The sequence below is a fragment of the Coenobita brevimanus genome, chromosome 94 (genome assembly GCF_032717465.1).
Source record: "Coenobita brevimanus isolate Jiangsu-jjx chromosome 94, ASM3271746v2, whole genome shotgun sequence".
NCBI lineage: Eukaryota > Metazoa > Arthropoda > Malacostraca > Decapoda > Coenobitidae > Coenobita > Coenobita brevimanus.
The window spans coordinates 27,921,556-27,946,556 of NC_137047.1; the positions used below are offsets into that span (position 1 = coordinate 27,921,556).

Below are 25,001 nucleotides of genomic sequence, written 5' to 3' on the forward strand. Positions count from 1 at the left end.
ATGACAAACTTATCACACACCAACACCAGATGGCTTACTCTCTGTGATAGGTGGAGTGGTCAGCAGCCTTTGTTTTGTCAGGCATCGTCGGTGGCGCATGGGTGGTGGGGGTGTTGCAGGGAGCAGTGGGTGGTTTGAAAAAATCAGTTTCCATGTATGCTGCTGGTTACTGCAGTACAAAAATGAATATTTCTTTCATTCAACCAGATTTTTTGCTTTGTTGGATGGTGATGTGTGTCAGGTAATGCAGCATCTGATAAACATGGGATTGTTGTAGTTATTTCACTTAACTTCACTTTACTTGCTTCTTACCACCAAAAATAAGTATAAAAATTAGTTTCCAGCTTGCCTAAACTGGTACAGGTATGCCTCGGTTTAACAACGAAGTTGGTTAAGTAAAAACCCATCATTAGGCGGGGTATTGTACCTCGGGGTAGATGTAACATTTAAAGTATAGGGACGCATTTTTGAGCCTTGGGTTTCCCCCCCAACCAAATCCTAAACCCACCCAAATGAGTCTGAAAACAGGTTTAAAGCCAGTCTAAATGGACTAACAGCTGTAAAAGAAGCTAACCCAAGCCTAACACCTGTAAAGAACTGACTAAAACCAACAAATACAGTCTAAAAATCGTCAAATATAAGTCTGGCAAAAAAACAAGCTTAGTAAACTGTGCCCCAAAGTGACAATGTTTACCCCACCTATGGCTAAAACACATTAATCTGAGTTTATAAATCAACCTAAACACACAATTTTAGTCTAAAATATAAGCAAAATTGGTAAAAAAAAAAAAAAAAAAAAAAAAAATCCATCGTTAAACCAGATACTGGTCATCGTTAGGCAGGGTATGGTGGTATTTCTACCCCCATCGTTAAACCAGGGTATCACATCTAGGGGTATCATAAATGGAGGTATACCTGTAGTTGCTTCACTTCACTGTACTTCATTTGCTGTTTGAACTCCAACACCACACCATTGTTCCATTACTAACAGTAGCACACCCAATAGTGACCAAGTTCAAAGGCCACCTTGGAAAAAGCAAATGATTAAGTTTGCTTGTTGGCAGTCATGTAAGTAAAAATAGTGATCGTACCTTGACTAGTGAGACTTTGTATGATCATGTAAGTGAAATGGGGGGCTTGTGAAGCTGCCTATCGGTAGAGGCCACCACAATTAAAAGCTTGTCCACCCCAAGTACGCGTTAAATTACCATGACTTTTTTCTGTTGATGTGAGAACTTGTTTGGCACAATACCATCAAACACTATTGAAGTGTTGAAAAAGCTTCATAACAAAAATATAACTGGGGAGGATACAGCGCTCTCGTTTTATTTCCTTGAAAACGAAACCCAAATTTTGAAGACTTGGCACTTATATATTTCATTTTGTCATTTTTAATGAAGCTGCTACTAAGCTGAGCTAATTCTTGCCTCCTGAAATGTTTGATATATACTGTAGTTTTAGCCAAGCATTTGTTTTGTTTATGTCAGTCTCTCTTTTGGCGGAAATTTAATGATGATGTATTAAATTACTCTACATCAGCCATCCGAGCACAGGGACAGTCCCCGTTCCAAGATTTGACATGACTTATTTGAAAGCATTGGTAGCACGTTTTCCTAGGGGGATAAGCCATGATCAGATCTTGGAACGGGGACTGTCTCTGAGCTTGGATGGCTGATGTAGAATAATTTAATACAACTATCTATCTATCTATCTATCTATCCATTGCCAGACGCCTCAATCCCGTAAGGGGTGGCCACAAACAAATCACCTCGTGTCACCCTGTCCAATGCCACTTTATTGCCTTGCTTCCAGCTCACACCCCTCCTCTCTCATATACCTCTCTACTCCCCTCCATCTCATCCTCGGCCTGCCCCTTCCTCTCCCCCCTTCCACCTCACTCGCATACTTTGTCCCCGTTAGTCTCTCACTCTACATCCTCTCCACATGGCCAAACCACCTCAGTGTATTTCTCCTAATGCTTTCTGTCATATCCACATCCACACCACAACACTCCTTCACTTCCTCATTTGTCAGTCAGTATCTCCGTGTAACTCCGCATGCTTCTCTCAAATAACTCATTTCCACTGCTCTCATCATCATTAAATTTCTGCCAAAAGAGAGACTAACACAAACAGAATAAGTGCTTGGCTAAAACTCCAGTATAAATCAAACATTTCAGGAGGCAATATTTGACTCAGCTTTGTAGCAACTTCATTAAAAGGACAAAAAGTAGTATATAACTGCCAGGTTTTCAAAAGTCAGGCTTTGTTTGGGGGGAAATAAAACAGCGAGAGCAATGTATTTTCCTCTGTAATATTTTTGTTAGAAAGCTTTTTCAGTACTTCAGTAGCATAGGATCATATTTTGCGACACAGGTTCTCACATCAACAGAGAAAATCATGGTAATTGAATGCATGCTTAGGACAGAGAAGCTGATAACATTGAGAGACATCTGGTGGCAGATGATTGCCAGAAGTCCCCCATTGCAATCATTTATAGAAAAATGGTCCTGACTTTTTAATCATCATATACCAGAGTGTGATTCATTAGATACAAGTTCATCATAAGAACAGGGCCTGCTGTATCATTGGGGTGCAGTGATAGAAAAGAGATAATGAACAAAAGAAGTGGAAAGTAGAGTGGCTCAGGAAAGGAAAGTGGCTGGTGCTGTGAATGCCTTGATAAGAAGCATAGGTCTAAGTGTGGCAGCCGTGAGAGGCTTGCGTAACATATATGTGTGAGACTTTAGTGTGACATGAAAATAAACAATCAAGAGTAACAGCAATGAAGATAGGAATGTTGAGGAATGTGTGTGGAGTTCAGAAAGTGGATAGGATAAGGAATGTGATCCACGACTGATGTGGAGTAATGAAGTCTGTGGACACCAGAGTTGAAGAGAATGTGCTTAGATGGTATGGTTACATGAAGAAAATGGATGTGAACAGGACAGTGAAAGAGTCTACAGTATCTGAGCGAGTGTGAAGGTTGGAAGTGGCAGGGTAAGCCAAGAAGAAATCGATACATAAGGTAAATGAGTTTGTGAGATAGAATGGTACAGAAGTTGATGAGGCTAGGGAAGTAAGAAAAGATTGAGCTGGTTGGATAAATTTTGTGCAGAGTGCATAACCAGGGTTTGACACTCCTCAAGAACTTGACAATGGTCAGATTGACATTGTCAGATATGTTGATGTGAAGCTATGTATGGAATAAGTTGTACCTATCCAGTGGAACCAAGATTCCGGGAGCTTCAGTGTTGACTGAATGACAATGTGACCCAATCAGCTGGGCAAGCTTTGGTTACTACAGTACCTCTTCTAATACACTAATCCCTCAAAGATCCGACATAATAGAGCCAAAGGCATGTCCGGGACTTGGGAAAATGCCCCTGGACAGGTACTTATGGACCTCAACCCAGCCTAACTTTGAAAGCCACCTAAATAATTCCCTACCAGACATGCACAGCACCTATTTAACCTCTTCATTACTGAATTCCACACATGTATACTCCCACATACATTAATAAAGTTCGGCTGAGAAACCGAATTTGCTCATGTATACGGGCATATACATGAGATATATAGGGACATTCAGGGGAGCTTAATGCTCGGTTTGGGCTGAAATAATGGTGGCACGTGTTGGGACTCAGTGGCAACTAGCTACGGCATCATGCACCCCTGTCATGGCTCTGGCATGTGTCATAGATTTATGCCAATGAACTAATTTTGTTTGGGGGCATATTGTATAATATATATTATGGTTTTGTTCTATATATGTACCTGTATAATGTGATAGAATATAGAACAAATGTGATTGTTGGTATCAGAGCTTATGGTTGCCTAGCAGCGAGTCTGGCCTTGCTGTACACACGGGTGGAGGGAGGGAGGGAGGGGGGGAGAGAAACATGTGCTTGCAGGACAGTTACTCCATTTTCTTGTGAGAGGAGGTGCCATAGCATCGTCTGATAGTGAAAGTGATGTGGAAATGGAATGTGATAGTGAACTGGAGGGGTCAGATGACAATGAGACTCAGTCTGACTCAGACGAAGATTGTATGCCTGAAAATGACAGTGCAGTGAGCAGTGATGATGAGAGTGAGGAGGAAAGTCATGCTTCTGATGCTGGTTCATCTGTGTCACCATTATTACCAGGCCCTGCTACCCCAAGATTCACACTTATGGCTGATCCCTTTGCAGACCAACGACCCAGCCCTTTGCCTAGCGTTATTGATGACTTTCCCGATGTGCATCCAGCCATTATTGATCATCATCAAGCACATGCAATGAGTCCCTTGGACTGTTTTTGGCTGTTTGTTACCAATGATCTAGTCCAGTCCCTGTGTTTGTGGACGAATGAGCGGTCACACAAATTCTTCAGGAAAAACCCTCACATCAAGCCTAACAAATTTATGGGGAAGAAATGGAGGGTTGTTCACAAGGATGAGATGAATGTATTCATTTGTTTGCAACTGTTGATGGGACTTAACAAATTACCAAAAATCTCAGACTATTGGAGCACCTCATTACTCTGCCAAGGCCCACCTGTGTTTACCTCAGCAATAATGAGTAGGAATAGGTTTTCACAAATCCAGCGTTTTATCCGATACTCACACCCTGATGATGCAGATGTCAAGAAGCCTGTTACAAGCATATCCACCTTCCTTACTATGCTGCAGGAAAAATGCTTGCTGAACTTTTCTGCTGGGGAGAATTTTGCTGTGGATGAATCCCTCATCCTCTGCAAAGGCAGGCTACTCTTCAGGCAATATATCAGTACCAAGAGGAAGCAGTTTAGACTGAAGCTCTTTGCACTATGCCCTAGCTCCCCCAGTGCCAGAGGATACACTTGAAATTTTTGCTTATATACACCACACCTGTATGACCTGATGTTGGAGGATCCAGACCTGTCTGCCTTGGGCAAGTCTGAGCGAGTACCAGTTTTCCTCATGGGCGACCTCCTGAAGAAGGGAAGGCATGTGGTGCTAGATAACTGGTACTCTTCCTTGCACCTTGCCCAGTACTTACTAGAGAGGGATACACTATTGACAGGCACTATACGTGCAACTAGAAGAGTCCCCCAAATTGTGAGAAATGAAGCACTGCAGAAAGGCCAAGCACTATCTCAAGGAACGACAACACCCTTCTTGTGAAGTTTAGACACAAAATATGTCAATGTAATCACCACCGAGTATGAGGCAGGGTTTGTGGAGAGAACACGTTGCCTGAAGGGAGGCAAGAAGGAATATATAAAAAAAACAGAGCCAATCCAGAATACAACGAGCAGATGGGGTCTGTGGATTTGGTAGACCAGTTATTGGAGCCCACTGATCCCACTTGTAAATCATATGCAGTGTTCAAAAAGATTAGACTACATATGAGTTTACACATGCTGTCAAACACCAGAACAGTCTACATGACTCTGCACCCTGACATGAAGTGGATTGAATATGGGGACTTCATCAAGCTGGTGGCCCACGAACTCCTCTCCCAGTGCTCGATGGGATATGCTGCCTTATGTCTGGTCAGAGAAGAAAAATCCCCCAAGAAGAAGAAAAGGCAGGGTGGTGGGGCTGCAGGGGCTACTCAGTGCCATGAACTGTTGACCATACCTGCCACTGAGAAAAACAGGTGGCCTTAGAAGTGCTGCAGGATATGTCATAGAGAGGGCAAGACAAAGCTGAGCAGAAAACATTGCCCTGCCTGCCCTCAGCAGCCTGGTTTGTGTTCCCCCGAACACTTCCAGGTCTGGCACGCCCAGTGATTCACTCACCTGTCTCGGTGCACCTACCTCGGGGTGCACCAGGTACGTCAGCCTCGGAGCGCACCACCCTACTCACCTACCTCCCCTCCCTCACCTACCTTACCTGCCTCACTTACCTTGGGTCTATTTACTACTATTCATGCTACTTCTAGGTGATTTATTCAACTTAAGAAAGACCCACCATATTGAAGCGGTTAATGAAAACTACTGTACACCTGACTATTCCAGTTGGAAAAGTCTCACCTGAGCTGAATGAAATATTTTGCAAGTGGGAAAAATAAAATGGAAAGTACATCACCAGAGTGAAAAAGTTGAGCAAGTGCTAAAACCAACTGATTCCTTCCCAGCAGTTGTTGGAAACTGTAGGTAATAAGAAATCAGTAGTTTCATAAGGCTTGTAATGTTTTGTGCTTGTCAGCTTAGACTTTTTTTTTTTTTTTTTTTTTCCCCAGCCAGGCAACATGTAGCTACACATTACTGTTTTAAAAGTAACTCTTAGGGTTTATTACAGTCAACCACCTACCTAGAGTATGATTGAAAATTCTGATAATTATCAAGAATTATTGCTCTTAGCACTTCATATCACAGAGGCACCATATTGACTGTGATAGAAGTACAGTAGTTATGTTCAGTACAGGATCCCAAAGCCAGTATGTCCAGGGTGCTAGTAGCATATTGCTGAAACTTTAAAGTGTAAAGTAATATGGTTAAAATGTTTTTTGTAATTTTAAGCCAGAATGCCCAGGATTCTAGTAGCGTATAGCAAAACTTTTGAAGTGAAAGTAATATGGCTTAAATAAGTCTTGTAATTTGATCAAAAAAAATTTTGCTTATGCCTTTTTTGAGTCAGAGTTTATTTTTTGAAAATACTGATTACCTCATGATTGTCTTTCCAACATCACATAGGGTGCTATAGCAAAGCGTCGTCAAGTAGAGAAGGAAGCCAACGAGGGTCGGCTTGACTATGATCAGGTGCCACCCATGGTGCGTCGCTCGGACACTATCGCCTACGCGCTTCATGCTGAGGTGGCTCACTTCCACAAAGAGCGTACTAGGGACTTCAAGAAAGCCATGACATCCTTCTTAACTGAGCAGATTAACTTTTACCAGAAGGTAAGATATATTAATACATGAACTGACATTTTTAATAGGACTTTGATTTAGTTTGAATAAATATACAGAACAGATCCTTGAATGAAAGAGCTCTTGTATTCCAGAAATATTCGGACATAGCTGAAATGAACGCAGGCAGAATGATAGCTAAGGAGAGAATTATATTCCTCTTCCTTCTGTACACTGAGTTACAAGCCAGATGGTTTCCTGTACACTAGAAAACCATTTACTATGCTGGGTGGGAACCATATTTCCAAACTATGGTGCATGGTTGTTTAGTGGGCAATTAAGGTGCTCCAACCCATTGAGCCAGTGCAGGATTATATCCAAGGGGTGGTTGGCATTTATTGTTCATGTAATACCACTCAGGGATGAGTGAGGCAGGTCACTCTCATCTTACATGTCAGGACCAACTTCCCTAGCCCCAGGCTTCTATGCTCGTCACGGGGCAACACAGGATTAGATGATGCATGTAAAAACTTAGGCATTCTGGGTGTTGGACTGTGCCTGCTAAACACAGGAATGGCCACTTTAGTTTATTGATAACACCTAATGTGAATATACTTTTTCCATTGGTATGATTAGATTTTCATCTCTTCCTTCCTTCTGTCCTCCTTCCTGTTGTGTCTTTCTTTCCTTCATTCCTTCCTCTTTTTTCTGTCTCCGAGTGACTCTACACTGAGTGGCAGGCCAAGTGGTTTCCTGTACACCAGGAAACCATTTACAGTACTACTCTGAGTGGTAACCATATAACCAAATTATGGCACCTGGTGGTTTAATGGGTAATTAAGGCACTCCAGTTGGATTGAGTCTGTGCAGGTTTATATGAATTCAAGGGGTTGATGTGGTAGGTTGGGGCGCTCACCATCCACTCACTCGATGTAGTGCTGCTCTCGGGTGTCTGCCTTTTCTTCTCTTCCATCCTTCTTTCCTTCCATCCTCTTCTGTCTTTCTTTCCTTCATTCTTTTCTTGTCCTTCTGCCTGCGGGTAACTTTACACTCCCTCTTCTGTCATTCTTTCCTTCATTCTTTCCTTTTCCTTCTGCCTGTGGGTGACTCTACTGTACACTGAGTGACAAGCCAAATGGTTTCCTGTACACCAGGAAACCATTTACTAAACTGGGTGGTAACCATATAGCCAGATTTGGGCACCTGGTGGTTTAGTGGGTAATTATTGCACTCCAGTCGGATTGAGCCAGTGAAGGTTTATATCCAAGGGGTGGTTGGGGTTGATTGCTAATGTAATGCCACTCAGGGATGAGTGAGGCTAGTCACTGTCATCTTAAATGTCGAGACCAACTGCCTAGCCCTGGGCTCTTACGCTCCTCATGGGGCAATGTAGGATTGGATGATGGATGGATGGATGGATGTTGGGGTTTATTGCTCACGTAATGCCACACGGGGATGTGTGAGACTGGTCACTCTCATCTTAAATGTCAAGATCAACATGCCAAGCACTGGACTCCTGCGCCTCTCATGAGGCAACTCAGGATTAGATGATGATGATTAGATTGATGCTGAACAATCATGTGAAAACTTCGAAGTTGACATTGATAAAGCTGGCAAGAGGAGGTTCTTCATCATCATCATCTTCATCATCATCTGGACCTCCTTTCCCACCGTAGGGCAGGGTGAGGAGTAGCATTGTCCAGACGGCCAAAGTTTGCCCAATTCAATGGGCCACACTTCCATTCACCCGTCATTCAAGCCCTCAAAATCCTGGTTCCATCGGGGTGCCAGATCCCTGGTCATGCACTTATCCACACAAAATTCATCAGCCAGCTCAATCTCTTGTCAGTCCTTTAGCCTCACCAACTTCCATACCTCTCCTCCTCACACACTCATCCACCATGTCCCTCCACCTTCTTCTTGGCCTACCTCGCCTCCTACCTCCCTCAGATTCTCTCAGATATACCTTTTTCACCACTCTGTTGTCATCTGTTCTCTCCCCTTGACCATACCATCTCAGAATTGAATATTTGCTTGCCTTCAGCAACCTATGGCGGACTACGGTCATTTGGTCTGCCACCCATTGTTTACTTTATGGAATATTGAAATAAATATGTATGAATACCCTTGTATGTGGTAAGGCTCGAAGAAAATGAACTTGGGTTTGTTGCTTCCATAACAGAAAACAAACTGTTGAAGGTTAAATATAAAAATTTGACAAAATATTTTTCAGAAATTTTAAACGGAAAAATTTATGCAAAATTGGGACCCTACAGACAACAGTCCTTTATTATATAGATAATTTACCTGCATTCTGGCCTGGAATTGCCTTTGTTGGTGTAAATTCCATCTCTCTTCCTCCACCCAACACAGTGCACCATAAACACATAACCAATGCAAACATCCAAAACTATCTATCTGTAGCCAGATCCCTTAACCCCTTCTTTACCGAACATCATGTCCTACATCGTCCCCCCCCCACCACCACCACCACCACCAAATTGTCATGCAACATTTTTGGTGCATTGGAGGTTGGGGTGTAATTCATCATCATGTCCAAGGTAATAACTTAGCGTTATTTTTATTTTTATTTTTTTTTAACATCAGTGATCAGATAAACCCCAAAAGATTGTGCCAAAAAAATAAATAAATAAAAGTATTATGGTTTTGTTTTTTTCATAAGTTTTGTCAAAATATACGTACATAAATAACGAAGAAATATTTAGGCATGAAAACACTAACATGCACAGTTTACACGTGTATTTATGTATCTTGTAATTTATGTTGATTTCTTGCAGTAAATAATAGGTTTTTTGTGGGTGAGAAGGTGACCTATATACAGGTGCAGTCTGAGGCAGATGCAGCCAGGCAAGGCAAGGCCATATGCAATAAAGAAGAATGAAAGAAGTGAAGAAAAAATAAAGGAAGAGGGGAAAACTGATGTAAAAGGAAAAGAAAATGGGTGTAGGAAGTATAAAAGTAAAGAAAAATAAAAGGAAGAGGAAAAGAAAGGATAGTAAGAGAAAGATGAGAGAGGAATGCATGTGGGTGACACAACTTTCACTGTCGTCTGTGTTCCCACTCTCACTCTCTTCTGGCTCATACAATGGATCAACGTCACTTTCCTCAGACAACCACTCATTATCGGATTCATCCAGGTCACTGTCTGAATAGAGAGTAAACTCATTATCATCACTTGACGACATGTTTCCACATAACGGGGGTCTATGGCGGGGTTTAGCTTAGAGTACACATCCCCTCCAAGGCTGCAGGCACACTAAGTCATCATTCACAAATTTACTTGAAAAATAGTCGCAGACTCGCAGGGGAGGCGTAGGTGGTGGGGAGGCTGACAGTCTGATTGGTGCTTGAGAAATTGTGTCATATATGCAGTCTACAATTGATGGAAACTAATGGGGTTTCATGACATATGTATGACAGTAATGGTATCATTGGTGGAGAAAAATGGAGTGTTACCATATAGTCCAGCATTTTCTGCAGCTGGAAACCATGTGGAAGGATTAAAAGAGCCATACCGAGGCAGCAAAGCCGTGCAGACAACCATGATGTTTGGAGGTTGTACTTCCAGTATTTTCACTGTACCTCAGTGGCTTTAATCCTTTCGTCACCACATCCCCCCCTCCCCCGATCAGCTACCCCCCCCCCCCCCCCTGCCAAACCGAATTTCCCCCAGGCTTGGCTCTTTCGTGGGGTAGTATTTATTTTATCATTACATTGTTTCTGTTTGCTTTATATAATTTATTTTTGTATTGGTAAGTAGATATTGACCACGAGATGTGTTTTTGATGTTAAAATAATGCTCATGACAATATTACATGTCTAACCAACTGATTTAGTAAACATACAATATACAGACAAATATAGTAGATAGAGATATAAATCAATGAATAGGGAGGAGAATAATGATTGTATTATTTACCTTGTAAGTGTGAAGAAGATCCATGAAGAATGAGGTAGGAGACAGGGAGGTCAAAAGTAGGTAGGGGTGGGGTGATGCGCTTCAAGGCCAAACTGATACCAGAATCAGTATCACTTTCACCGCTATTATCGCTCACTTCACCGTCATTCTCAGGCATGTACTCCTAATCAGAGTCGCTCACAGTTATGTCAGATTGTGTTTCGTTATCATCAGACACTTCTAAGTCACTGTCCAAGTCAGATTCATTGCCGTAGGACGCCATGGCACAGAAGTAAATCCAAAAGCACTGACACATTCAGCTGCTTGAAAAACACTACAGCGTGCTCTCACACACTTTCCTGCAGTACCACCACTGTTGCTAAGCTAGCGACAGTCCAAGAAGCATTATCTGGCTATGTTATATGATGTGTTATAGGGCATTATATATACCAAATTCAAAATATATAGGGTACAATGACCTATACAACATGTCTGAGTCATTTTCATAAAACTATGCCCCTTGGCAGGGGCATATGGCAGGGGAGTGCGGCATCAATGACAAAATTGCCATATGTCATCACACATGGGATCACAAAGCACCCAAACCGAGGAAGAGGAAGCCCAATAGGCCCCTATAATGATCGTGAGTACCCTAGTACTCACGATCGTATTCGGTTCCGCTGTTGACATTTTATTTTGAGTACGGGGGTACACATTTCGGAAATTCGGTAAAGAAGGGGTTAAGAATGGAAGTAAACATGTACTATCAAATACAATTCAGTAACAAAGGAGTTAATCCTGTAAGGAGTGGGCACAAACAAATCGCCTCCATGTCGCCCTTTCCCCTGCCATTTCACTACCCCCAACTTACACCCCCCTCTTTCATATACCTCTCTACTTCATCCCTCCATCTCATCCTCAGCCTCCCCCTCCCTCTCCCCCCTTCTGCTTCTCTAACATACACTCTCCTCATTAGTCTCTCACTCTCCATCCTCTCCACATGGCCAAACCACCTTAATGTATTTCACCTAATGCTTTCTATCACATCCACACCACAACACTCCTTCATTTTCTCATTTGCCAGTCTCTCTCTCCATGTAACTCCACGTGCTCCTCACAAGTAACTCATTTTCACTGCTCTCACTCTTGACTTGTGTCCTTCCAACAAGGTCCAAGCTTCACCTCCATGTGTTAGAGTTGGTATCACAGTACTATCATGCAGCAGCTTTTTTTACCTCCATGCTCAGTTCCCTATTTCTTCTCACCGTTTTGAAAAAATCAGCCACCTATCTTCCCTGTTGTACCCTTTCAAGCACATCATCCTTCAGACTTCCATCCTAACTCATCGCACCACATAAGTACTTAAATGCACTCACATTTTCCATTTCCCCATCATCCAACCTCACTGTACATTCGCTTCATTTCTCTCAAAGACCATAACTTTATTTTTCCCTACAGTCACTTTTAGATTCCATTTCGTACACACTCTCCCAAACTCATTCACCAAGCCTTGCAGTTTCCCTTCATCTTCACTTAACAACTGCAAACAGCATTAGGGTACAGGTAGTTTCCATATGCCCTCTCTCATTAGGGCTGCTCCACCATCCACTGCCCTAGCTCGTATCTCTTTTATAACCCCATCCATGTACAGATTGAACAACCATGGAGACATAACACATCCCTGTGTCAATCCAACATTCAGATAGAAAAATTCACTTTGTTCACAATCCACACACACTGCAGTCTTAACACCCTCATACATATGATTCATGTCATGCAACAACTTCCCATTTACTCCATATATTCATGTCTGTCCACTCTGTCATATGCTTTCTCCAAATTCATGAAGACTGCATACAACTTCTTTCTCTTCTCTAGAAACCTGTCTACTTAAGACAAGGATGAACATCTGATCAATATAACCTCTTCTCTTCCTAAAAGTTGCCTGTTCTTCTCCAACTAATTCCTTTGTTATTTCCTTAACTCTGTCAATAAGTATGTTACCATATGGGGTAAAACAGGATAATTTTGCCGTGGGGTAGTTTCACTCCAATGCCAATACTTCCAGTTCAAAGGCCGATAGCTTTGAAATTATTGCATGGATTCGGCTTCTGTTGGGCTTAGATTTTAGAGGAATGGCGACCTGAGAAAGTCATATGAAGTTTTTGTGCATTGTGCAAAAGAATGGCATTGGAGAAATGACAATTTTTATTGAAAATTCTCAGCATTTATTGCATCAGCTAGTTGGAGAAGAACAAGGGGGATTTAGGAAGGGAAAAGGGTGTGTAGATCAGATATTTGTTTTAAGATGTTTAGTGGAGAAGTACAGTATCTAGAGAAGGGAAGGAAAGTGTATGCTGCCTTCATGGACTTAGAGAAAGTTTTTGACAGAATAGATAGGCAAGGTATGTGGAAGATATTAAGAATATATGGAGTGGAGGGAAAATTGTTGAGTGCTGTGAAGAGTATGTACGAGGGAGCTAGGGTTACGGTGCGAGTGGATGGTGAGCTGAGTGAGTTCTTTGATCTCAATGTGGGACTGAAACAGGGTTGTGTGATGTCTCCATGGCTGCTTAATATATACATGGATGGGATTGTAAAGGAGGTGTAGGGTAGGGCAGTGGATGTGGGGGTGACTCTAATGAATGAGGGTGATTTGGAAGCTTCCGGTGTTGCTGTCTGCTGATGATACAGTACTGTTGAGTGAAGATGAATGGGAGTTGCAAGGTTTGGTGAATGAATTTGGGACAGTGTGTAGGAGGAGGAATCTGAAAGTTAATGTAAACAAAAGTAAAGTTATGGTGTTTGAGAGGAATGAAGTCACAGAGTGTGCAGTGAGGTTGGATGGTGAGGATATGGAGAATGTGAGTGCATTCAAGTACTTGGGTAGTGTGATGAGTAAGGATGGAACTTTGGGGGATGAAGTGCGTGAAAGGGTACAGCAGGGAAGGAAGGTTGTTGGTACACTGAAAGCAGTGATGAGAAATAGGGAGGTGAGTATGGAAGTTAAGAAGTCACTGCATGATAGTATTGTGATCCCTACCCTGACGTATGGAAGCGAGGCATGGACCTTGCAAGAGGGGAACAGGTCAAGAGTGAGAGCAGTGGAAATGAGTTACTTGAGAGGAGCATGTGGAGTGACGTGGAGGGACAGGTTGACAAATGAAGAAGTGAAGGAACGATGTGGGGTGGATGTGGATGTGGTTGAGAAGATTAGGAGAAATACACTGAGGTGGTTTGGACATGTGAAGAGAATTGAGAATGAAAGACTGACTAAGAGGGTGTATGTAGTTGAGGTGGAGGGAGGGAGAGGGAGAGGTAGACCGAGGATGAGGTGGAGGGATGGAGTTGAGAGGTATATGAGGGAGAGGGGGGTGAGTTGGGGGGAGGGCAGGCAAATGGTGGGTGACAGAGTGACTTGGAGGCGTTTTGTCTGCAGCCACCCTTTGCGGGATTAGGGCGTCGGGCTATAGATAGATAGATAGATAGAAAAACTGAAAAAAAAAAATAATAATAATAATCAATTTCCCAATATATACATGTTTCAGGATAAAAGTGATTCAGAACTGTTTGCATTGTTCACACACACACACACACACACACACACACACACACACACACACACACACACACACACACACACACACAGAACAAATCAGTAACCCGTCATGCACTTGTGCTATGGTATCCCCCTCCCCGACCAACTTACCAAACATGAAGCTTTCGGTAAAACAGTGATGGATGCCATTAACATAAAGTTCGCCCAGCACATGGCATGGGCCCTGCTGTATAGTAGCCCAGGCAATTGAAGCCTTGTTATAATTAGTTGTGTATAATATGTAGTGTGATATGTAGTGTAGTATTATAATAATAACAACAGTAAATATTATAACAATAATAACAGGAAATAGATTGCAGCGAAATTATCCCATTGGGCTGGGTAATTTTGCCACACGGATTCTCTCTCCCCCCCCCACACACACACACACACACACCAAAAAAAAAATCTGGCGTGGGCCTTCTTCTTCTTCTTTATTTTTTCCGAAGATGATTATAGGTATCTTTAGCAGAAGGGCTGAATGTATAGATAAAGCTATAAAAATGTCAATATTCCATATGAGGCGGTTTGTATTTAGCAAAAGCACACCGTTCATGGCGAAATTACCCCGTTTTACCCTACATTGCAAATTACACTAAAAAGACGAATGCCCCTGTGATTACCACACACTTCTTTTTCCCTTTTTCCTTTGTTCAGAGGCATAATTATATCTGACTTCCAATCCTCCGGAACTCTGCCTTCCTCCCAGGCCAATCTGCACTTCTTCCATATCCATTCTACTATCTCTCCCCCATGCTTCATCATTTCACCACACACTCCATCATTTCCAGGAGCTTTCCTCATTTTGACTTTCTTCACTGCTTCCACTACTTCCACCCCACTGATCTCTTCCTCCTTTTTCACCACCCTCCTTTTCCCAGCCATTCCCCAGCCACTTATACTTGCGTTGCTTTCATTCTCTGTAGTTAACAGTTCCTTAAAGTGTTCTCCCCATCTGCTCACTTTTTCTCCCTTCTCCACTATCAGTTTACCATTTTTATCTTTCGCTCACCTACTAACTTTTGTATCACCCTGTCTAACCCTCTTTACCTCCATCCAGAACATTTTCTTACATTCCCTCCACTTTACACTCAAACTCCTTCCAAATTCCTCATCTGCTCTCTTCTTACTCTCTCTTACTAATCCTTTCATCTCTGTCTTCCTTTCTACATATAACTCTCTCTTCCATCTCTCAACTTCCTCCATGCCTCTGCTACCCATCCACCTACTATATTTCTTCTTCTTTTGTGCCACAGCTTGCATCACCTTTTCATTCCATCATGCTGTTCCTTGCACCCTTTTTCGTCTTCTCTTCACCCCACACTTCACCTCACATGCTGCACAGATTTCTTCTGTGAAAATCTTGCACATGCCTACCACCTCCCCCATCTGGGCCAGATCATAATTTCTTACCCAATCGCTCCTCCACTTCTCTCTTATATTGTGCCTATTTTCCATCCTCATGCAACCTTTCTACACTCCTTGTATGGACTACTTCCTCTTGTCCTTCCCTTCTTCTATTCCTCCATTGCACTTGAACCTTGACCTTCAGCACAAGCAAGTGGTGGTCTGAAAGTCCACTTCCCTAACCTCTGTATGCTCTTGCATCCAAAACATTCAGCCAAATCCCTGTCTTCATGAGCCTCCACTGTTCATCTCACACTGTATCCACAAAAACTGCCTTTGGAAAAAAAAAGAAAAAAAAATGCTGGATTGTAACATTTAACTGATTTTTTTTTTTTCAGTTAATGGTGGACTTAACTACAGGAACACCATAAAAAAAGGCAACTTGTAATAACGTCTGCCTGTATTTCTGGTGACCATTCTGTCACTTTGTTGCTTCCTTTGGAAAGGCCCCAACATGCTTACACACATCCACAGTGGTAACCTGATGGTGTTTCTTCGTGGTGGACAATCTCTAGCAGCCTCACTGTTCAGTCGCTTATCCCTGAGTTCATACTCTGACTTTGTCCCAAATCTTTTTCTCTCTGTCTAGCAACTGTATGCTCATTGTTCATGCCACTCGCTCCACGAACATTTGTCAGATATTATCCTCACCACGTGCCCAGACCATCTCCATCTACCCTTCCCATCATAACTCTAATACATTCAGTTCCCATCCATCCTCTCAACATTTCATCACAGTCCTAACCCCCTCAGGCCTGTCATTCAAGGATGCACCACACCTCCATAGAATCATTCTCATCTCTGTACGGTTGAGGCTGTGAATATCCTCCTCCTTTACTGCACAAGTCTCACTTCTGTACAGCATTGCACTCTTAACACATGCAGCATACAAGGACCCCTTAGCATGGAGGGAGAGCCCCCTCAATGTTAACAGCTCTTTGAATTTCTTCCAACCACTCCTTACTCTCAGTACTGGGCTAGTTACAGCTTCACCTCCACCACATATATCTCCCAAATAGCAAAACCCCTTCACACACTCAAGAGACTCTCCTGCAAGATTAATCCTTTCCTGCCCTTCTGCTTTGTATGTTCTCCTTTACATACGACACACACAAAATCAGCATTATTTGCAGCCTACCCCTGATACCACTACGACTCCCATGCACCCACTTGTCACAGACGCTGCACAGAATGGAATTACTTCAGACACCCTTGTGGCAAACTTCACATGGCTACACTCCTGCCTTGACAGTAACATTGCCACCTGCCCTAGATGTCATCACTTTTGTTTTTTCCATGTTTACTTCCAGACCCGTGTATCCCATTCCATCTTTCCACTTCCTGAATCTTTCTTCCACTACCCTCTCTTTCTCCACTATCAGCAGTAAGTCATCAGCATACAACATCTTTCATGGGAGTCCATTTCTGAAGTCACCTGAATTTCAAAGACTCCAGTAAAAAATGAGGCTTACAGGTGACTCCTGTTGCACACCAGTGTTCATGGAAAATTCATCGCTGTAACTTCCATTCACCCTCACATGGGTTTTAGCACCCTCATACATGGCCATAACCACTTTAACCATTCATATCTCAATTCCACGCATTCTCATTGCCCACTTCACCACCTCCCTGGGCACACTGTTCAAAGCCATTTCCAGATATACAAAAACAAAGTACAACTCTCTCTTCCTTCATATATATAATTCCTAAAGCTGTTGGACAGTGAATATTGCATCAGTGGTCCCCTTACCTGGCCTTAGCCTAAACTGCATCACATCATTATTCACTCTTTCATACCATACAAGTACCTTCCAGCACCTTCATCATATGACCCTAAAGCTGTATGTTTCTGTAATTGCCACATTCCAAGGCATCACCTTTCCACTTATACACATTTATAGCCATGCTCTGCAGCCACGCATCTGGAACAGCACACTCATATATACGGTAGTATAATTTGTCAAATCAGTAACTAAACGTACTCCTAAATCTCTCAAGGCTCTCAGTATCTTATTCCAGACACATCCACTGCCTTCCCCCAGTTGTGTTCTGTTGACTTCCTTGCCAGTGGTGCCAATATCAACCAAGGGTCAAGGGTCAGATACTGGATCTGCTGTCTCTAAACTTTCCCTGTTCTAGTCAGACAGTTCATTCAGCAACTGGTTGTAATGCTCTCTCCAGACATCCTTAACCCCTTAACCGCAGGGCATCACTTTCGTGATGCTTGGGAGCAAGGGATCATACCGCGGGGCGTCACTTTTGTGATTCTGTGTTATTTTGAATTCGCCCGGGCTTTCAAGTGGTGGCTTGTATCATCTGTCAGTACTGCCAATGTCCAACACTAGTCTGCACTCCTAATCTCATCTGTACTCCCATCCATTGTTGACAATTTAGCCATTTCTCCCCATTCTTGACTCCCCTCCCTACCTCCCCTCCATTACCCTATCCTCTCGCTGCCCGGCCGTGCTACGCTAAGTAAATCTTCCCTGGAATTTTTCACTGATTTCATCCATTGAAATAAGCTCTATGCCCTATTCTTATACCAAATAATATATACAAGAAAGAAATAAGGTAAGTGAGAGTCCCATACACCTAGAATTGGCTAATTATCACCTGACAACACCTCACGTGCACTCGTTCGCTAATTTTGGCTGTTTATTTCTCCTTGAAATATGCTATATAATCTATTATTGTAATAAAATTATATATAAGAAAGGAAGGGAGAAGCCTAAGTGATATTTACATGCACCTGGAACTACCTAATTTATTATGTATTGTCTTGGTTTCCTGCCAATCATTTCATTGCTATATATTAGCAGGTCTCACAAGGCTGAAGTTGGCAGTATTGCACTCACCCTAGCCAGGTGGCAGGAGGCCACCACTATCAGTTCACTGTCGTCTTTCAAGGTGAAAGTATGTCGGATTCCCTAGCCAGGCGGCAGGAGGCCACCACTATCAGTTCACTGTCGTCTTTCAAGGTGAAAGTATGTCAGATTCGCTCCTGCTAACTTCCGCCGCTTTTTAGCCCCATGCAAAGGGCCCTGTGACCTTTACCCCTACTAAACCTTGTGTGGAAAGAGGTAAAGGCCTGACAGTTGAAAGAGAGTGACTACGATCTTTCTGTTGAGTAAAACAGTGCAAGTGGAATTGTAAATAATGTGTAAAGAGCAAGTGAAAGCAATGAATGTAAATAGAAGTGAACAGTGGAAAATAGTTTTATAAGTTACTTTAAGTGACAATGCATAACACAGTGTAAATAAAATAGAAATGTAAATAATGTAAATAAAATAGAGAACATAAATAGAAATGTAAATGAGTTGTATTATAAGAATATAAGTATATATACTAGGAGTAATGAAAGTGAAAGTTTCACTCTAGCGTGTATGAATACTATGAGTTATGAGAGTGAAGGTGAAAGTGACATTCACTCTCAGTGCTAGTGTACAGGACGAGAAAGTGAATGCTACGTATTTTACTGAAAGAAATTGAATTCCTACAGTGACAATAAACTACTGTTACTGAAGGAAACTTATGGATAAAGACTGTAGATATATATAAGTGTTATATAGTAATAGAAATATAAACTGTGAGTGTTTTTATGAATAATAAATGACACCACCAGCGACGAACGATCGGAAGTGGGATGGTCATATGCCCTCATAATTTTCATTGCTTTCACTGTTTTTTTTTTTTCTTTTTTGAGTATTGATTCCAAACTATATGAGAATCATAGAATAGTGTTTCTAGTGATAATATCAGGCTGTTGTAATCATATTACGAGTTGTCGGGAAGTGTAAAGTGGAGACTTCGTTACCCAACTTCAGAGGTCTCGACAAGTCCTACGGTACTTGACGAAGGCTTATCAAACACCCCAGGAGAAAGCTGAAGGTATGTGCCATAAGCATATGTGATTTTAATATTCTATGACTAATAACTGATTTTTGGCAAATATTTTTAGAGAGTCTGTCGGAGCGCGAATACGCCCACGGGAGCCACAAGTCAAAGCAAAACAAGCCCGCGGTTTAAGGGTTAATAGCCTCACTGTTACTGTTAGTCTTCCATCATCATTCTCCACACACAACTTACCTATGATATCCATGCTTTTTCCCTTCATATGTTTAGCCATATTAAATACCAATGTGTGCTTTTCAGCACTATTTCGGCTATCCGGTAAAAGTCTCTGAGACTCAGACTTTGCCTTGTATGCCTTCTTTTTGGCATTACACTTAGTTTCCAAGGATTTCTCTCTGTTACAAACCCTTTTCCATTACAGAAAAAGTTTAGTTTTTCTCTTTAACTGCGACCTCTTCACCCTCATCCTACCTCCACTTTATCTTTGTTTTGGTGGCTCCCTTGTCCCACCATTCACCAAATCGATCCTGTATAAATTTAGGGTCTACTGTAATTTCCATTAATCCCTTCATTAGTAATGGACTTTCCTAGAGGTAGCAAGAGGATAAAGATTAATTACTGTCTATAAAGCATAGAAGTCTAGTTTCTTCTTAGTTTATAATTCCACTTGTATGGAAAATTATGAAATTTTATAATGGTAACCTAATATTGGTGACATGCTAAATTTTTCTTATAGTGCTGGTAACTATTTACAGCTATTTATTGTGTGTTAACCATTTAAACATATGGATGCTGGTGGTAGATGAGGGCACCCATCATCAACTCCCTTGATGTTCTTCTTCCTTCATGCCTATCATTCTTTTTCTGTGTCCGTCCTCCTCTTTTCCTATTTCTTACATCCTTCCTGTCATTAGTTAATACTCTTCTTTCCACATCAGGTGACTCCACACTGAGTGACAAGCCAAGTGGTTTCCTGTAATTCAAGAAACCTTATATAACACTGGGTGGTAACCATATAGTCAAATAATGGGGTGACATGGAACCAACTATGGGCCCCATGTTAACTGAGTGGAGATGCATATGCAGTGTCCACCCAAGAACCAAACCTCCACACCAGTCCCTGCACCTCATTGTGGTGCAGCATTGTCAGCTGCTTGGGAACATTGTTTCACTGCACGCGTCCACCCTGCAAGGGCTGTTCTGTTGGTTGCCTGCAGTTGATGGGTCTGCTCAGTCAGCCAGACTGGGGTAGTACAACAACAACAACAACAACAGCAGATGGATTCATGGTTGTTTAGTTGATGAAGGCACTCCATCTGGATGTGTCCCAGAAAGATGTACGTGTTTATTTGGGGTGTTGTTGTTGTTGCTTAACTTGAGTCTGGCCGAGTGGATCCATTAACCATAGATAAGCAACTGCTTCTGTGGGGCTGTCATGCATTTGCAGTACAGTATACACACCATACTGAGATCCAGTGCCCCCTTGTGGTAGGCAGCATTTCACCAGGGTAGGACTAGGGTCCCTTCCACAACAAGATGCAGTGGAATGTGGGGAGGTTTGGCTCCAACGTGGAGACTGCAGCTGCTCCACCCAGGTGCACAGTGCCACTATGAATAGCCTCCCCTTCAGCACTGGGTTGTTTAGGGATATTGTTCATATAGTGGTAATAAGGATTAAGTAACTGGTCAACTTTGTCTTAAATATCTTGACTAAGTAGCATACCCTGCAAACTTGATGAGACAGCAAAGGCCAGAGTGATCAATATGGGGTAAATAGGAACATATCCCCTACTTTTAATGAGAACTGCATGTATTATGATGGTTATAATGATGAGATTAATGACTGTTTACATTCTTTTACAGATAACGGACCGGCTAAGAGAGAGTTTAGAGAAATTCAATGATGTATAAAACGACGTGGGTGATCATTTGGAATAGTGATACAGGTGATAAGCTTTTTTAAATACTTTGGGAAGCTTTGTTTAGTTCCTGTTGCTGTGTTTGATTGAGATTGGTGGGCTATAAAATCCAACTGGTAATTTAGCTACTAGATATTAAAAATCTTTAAATTTAGTAACTCATGACAGCTGATATAGGATGGTATTTAATTGAAATACCTGTCAGATATACAGTATAATAGGCCAGATTGTAGTTTACCTGAGATAATGGATTTGAAAATCTAAAGATAATTTAATGCTCAATATCACAGTTAATGTGATTGAGAAATATAAAGGCACCGTATTTTTGCTCTGGTAAATGTTTATTGGATGTATGGTAGTCTGATTGGTGAAGGCACTCCATCTGGATGTGACCTGCAAACATGTAAATCTTAGGGATGGTTGGGGTTTATATACTCACATAATGCTACTCGAGTGAGCAACTGATCATGCACCTTAAATGTTTGGTTTGAGCAGCTTAGCCCTTGGGCCTTTTCTTTTATGATGGGGCAATAAAGGATGGACCCATGGCAAATCTCATTATTACAATTACTGTATATTGGATGCCTAGATTGCTGAGTAACTGATGAAGATTAAATCCTTGATACAGGTACTTAAATTCCATTGGCCATGAAGGTATTTATGGAGTAACATTTACTGATAAGTAATGTATGATTCACACTACTTATCTGATCAGACTCTGTGCACCAGAGATCAAGATTTAAGTTGTTAAATGTAATTTCCTGTTAAGCACTGTAAGCCTCCATTACAAGTATGAATTTTTATTTTCTTTCATATATGGATCATTGTGGTAAAGATTATCTTTTCTGTATTATATTGTCAGTATCTACTATAATTATTATTGTTATCGAGAGCAAGTCTCTCATGAAGCAACACAAGTTAGCACCTCTTAGCTTTCTGTTTTGTCTAACTTGAAGTGTCGTCTAACTGAACATGGATAAGGGTTTGGCCTTTTTGGGGGGGAGTGGGGGTGAAAGATGGATACAAGATATGCTACACCATGATACTTCCATTATCAATATTGAAATACCATTCCACTTCCAGTTGAGTCTGACTTTGCACACACATATTCATGATTGAAGGTATTGGTTGAACCCTGTGGCTGCAGCAAGTTTTGCTGAGCCAAATGCAGTTGTCTGTTGTAAACTGGAATAAAATACAGGTATACCCCGGTTTAATGATGCAATTGATTAAGTAAAAACCCATCGCTAGGCGGGGTATTGTATCTCGGGGGTAGATTTAACATGCATTTTTGAGCCTTGGGTTTCCCCCCCAACAGAGTCCTAAACCTACCCAAATGAGTCCAAAAACAAGTTTCTAGCTAACCTAAACCCCCAAATAGCTTTAAAACAAGCTAAACTAAGCCTAAAAGCTGTTTATAACTCACCTAAACCCAGGAATAAAATCTGAAAATCATCAAATATAAGTCTGGAGAAAATCAAACTTAATAAACTGTATCCCAAAATGACAATGTTCACCCTACCTATGACTAAAACACATTAATCTAAGGCTAAAACAATTTATAAATCAAGTTGAACACAAAATTTAAGTCTAAAATGTCATCAAATTTAAGTCTGGAAAAAATCAAGCCTAATAAACTCTATCCCAAAATGACAATGTTCACCCCACCCATGACTAAAACACATTCATGTAAGTCTAAAAACAATTTATAAATCAACCTGAACACAAAATTTAAGTCTAAAATGTCATCAAAATCGGTAAAAAAAATCAAAACCCGTCATTAAACCAGGGTTTGGCCATCGTTAGGCGGGGTATGGTGCTATTTCTACCCCCATCACTAAGCCGGGGTATCACATCATAAGCTGCCGTCACACTGGGACAAAAGTGGCTAACACGCTAGCCAGTTTTGCGACCCATTAGTCAAACTGACTCACGGTGAGCGAGATTTCGCCTGCGAGGCGAAATGAATAACAATTCTCGCTCACAGCTTGTTGGTGGGATTAGAACTCAAATGAGCCTATATTAATTTTGTAATTGGTGAGAAAATATTCTGTTATTCACAGAAGGAAACTTTAACTAAAATTGTTAAGTAAATACAATTTAATTCTTGTGGTTTTTATTCATTTTTTTTTTTTTTTTCCCTTGTAACATGAAATAAATATTCGGTCACTCGGGTGACCAGCCCGCAGATGCTGTCTGTTTTCTCTCCAAACAACAAGTAAAAATCAGATTTTGATATGGATCCTGTGGTAAAGAAAACTCTAGAAGACTGCTTTGTGGCTCTGGAGTTGCTAAAGTACGTGAGGCAGTTACAGAAATTGAGGAAAAGGGAGTGGGTGCTCCGTGGTGGTTTGTTTACAAATGACCACGATGCGTCAAGGCAGACGACACTGTTAGCCGTTATGGTTCGCAAAAACACACAAGTGTGACGGACACTCGACTCTGCTAGCCGTTTTCACTCGCAAAACTGGCTTGCATGTTAGTCACTTTTGGTCTAGTGTGACGCCGCGTTAAGGGTATCGTATCTCGGGGTATACATGTACAAGGTTCTTGAAGCTAAAACTTTAATCATGTTAGTTATTAACAACGTTTTGCCCTACATATCTCGAGCACAGCTAAATTATCTGATTGTAGCAGAAATAAAATGCAGATAGCTACTTCACAGCCAAGGTTTAAGTAATGCATATCCTAGTCTGCATGAGTTTGTTCATTCATCCAGTTGACAAAGGTCTGTAAGGAGTTTGCAGCAAGAGGGTAGAGGACACATTGCATAATCACTTAAATTATCTGATGTTCTTTGCCATTTAGTGTAGTGATATTTTTTCTAGATATTCAGTACAGCAACTACTCATTTAAACTTGCTCCCTAAAAGGTGTTTCATTTTCAGGTTGCTGATGAATTACCCCTTGTTCTTCACTTAAAGTTTCATGTGATTAAAGTCATTTTGAAGTCAGAGGTAGCTGTTCTTATGCTTTTAACCACTGACTCATGAAAAAGCACATCTTTAAAGGCATTTCACTTAAGTTTATAGTTTGCATGCATACATTCTTGCATTTTAAGTGGAGATTGACTATACTGTTCAAAATGCACCTTTGCTGAGCAAGTTAGTAAATGGCCTCTCCAACCAGATGAAGCTTATGGATGATATACATTATATGATGGAATATTGAATTTATTGTTCCCTGACAGTTCTTGTTTTAACATTCCACTTGCTTCTGTTTTTGGTTCATTGAGACTTGCTTTTCTGCTGGTGTGAGTGTGTCAAACTTAGAATTGATTATGTTGTTATATTAGACAAAAGTTAAGCAAGTAAGACTTTAATTTCTACTTGAAAAAAGAAAATATAGCAAATTTATTGAAATTACTCCTATAGTTCATTTTTCTGGAATGGCTTAACATGGAGGTTAGGAAGAACATTAATATTTTTTGACTGGAGAAGCTTTTTTTGACCAATGTTGTATTTATAAGTTGATCTAATAGAATACTGT

General features: G+C 41.4%; 1 protein-coding gene across 1 annotated transcript in view; it reads left to right on the top strand.

Moving 5' to 3' along the window:
- The window catches only part of SH3PX1 (sorting nexin 33-like protein SH3PX1), a 323,543-nt gene extending 302,009 nt beyond the window's left edge, over window positions 1-21,534 (top strand). The window contains exons 11-12 of the mRNA XM_080282787.1: window positions 6,663-6,869; window positions 21,458-21,534. Coding sequence (XP_080138913.1) covers window positions 6,663-6,869; window positions 21,458-21,505 — 255 coding nt within the window. The 3' untranslated portion in view covers window positions 21,506-21,534. The remainder of the gene's footprint in view (window positions 1-6,662; window positions 6,870-21,457) is intronic.
- Window positions 21,535-25,001: the final 3,467 nt, after the last annotated feature.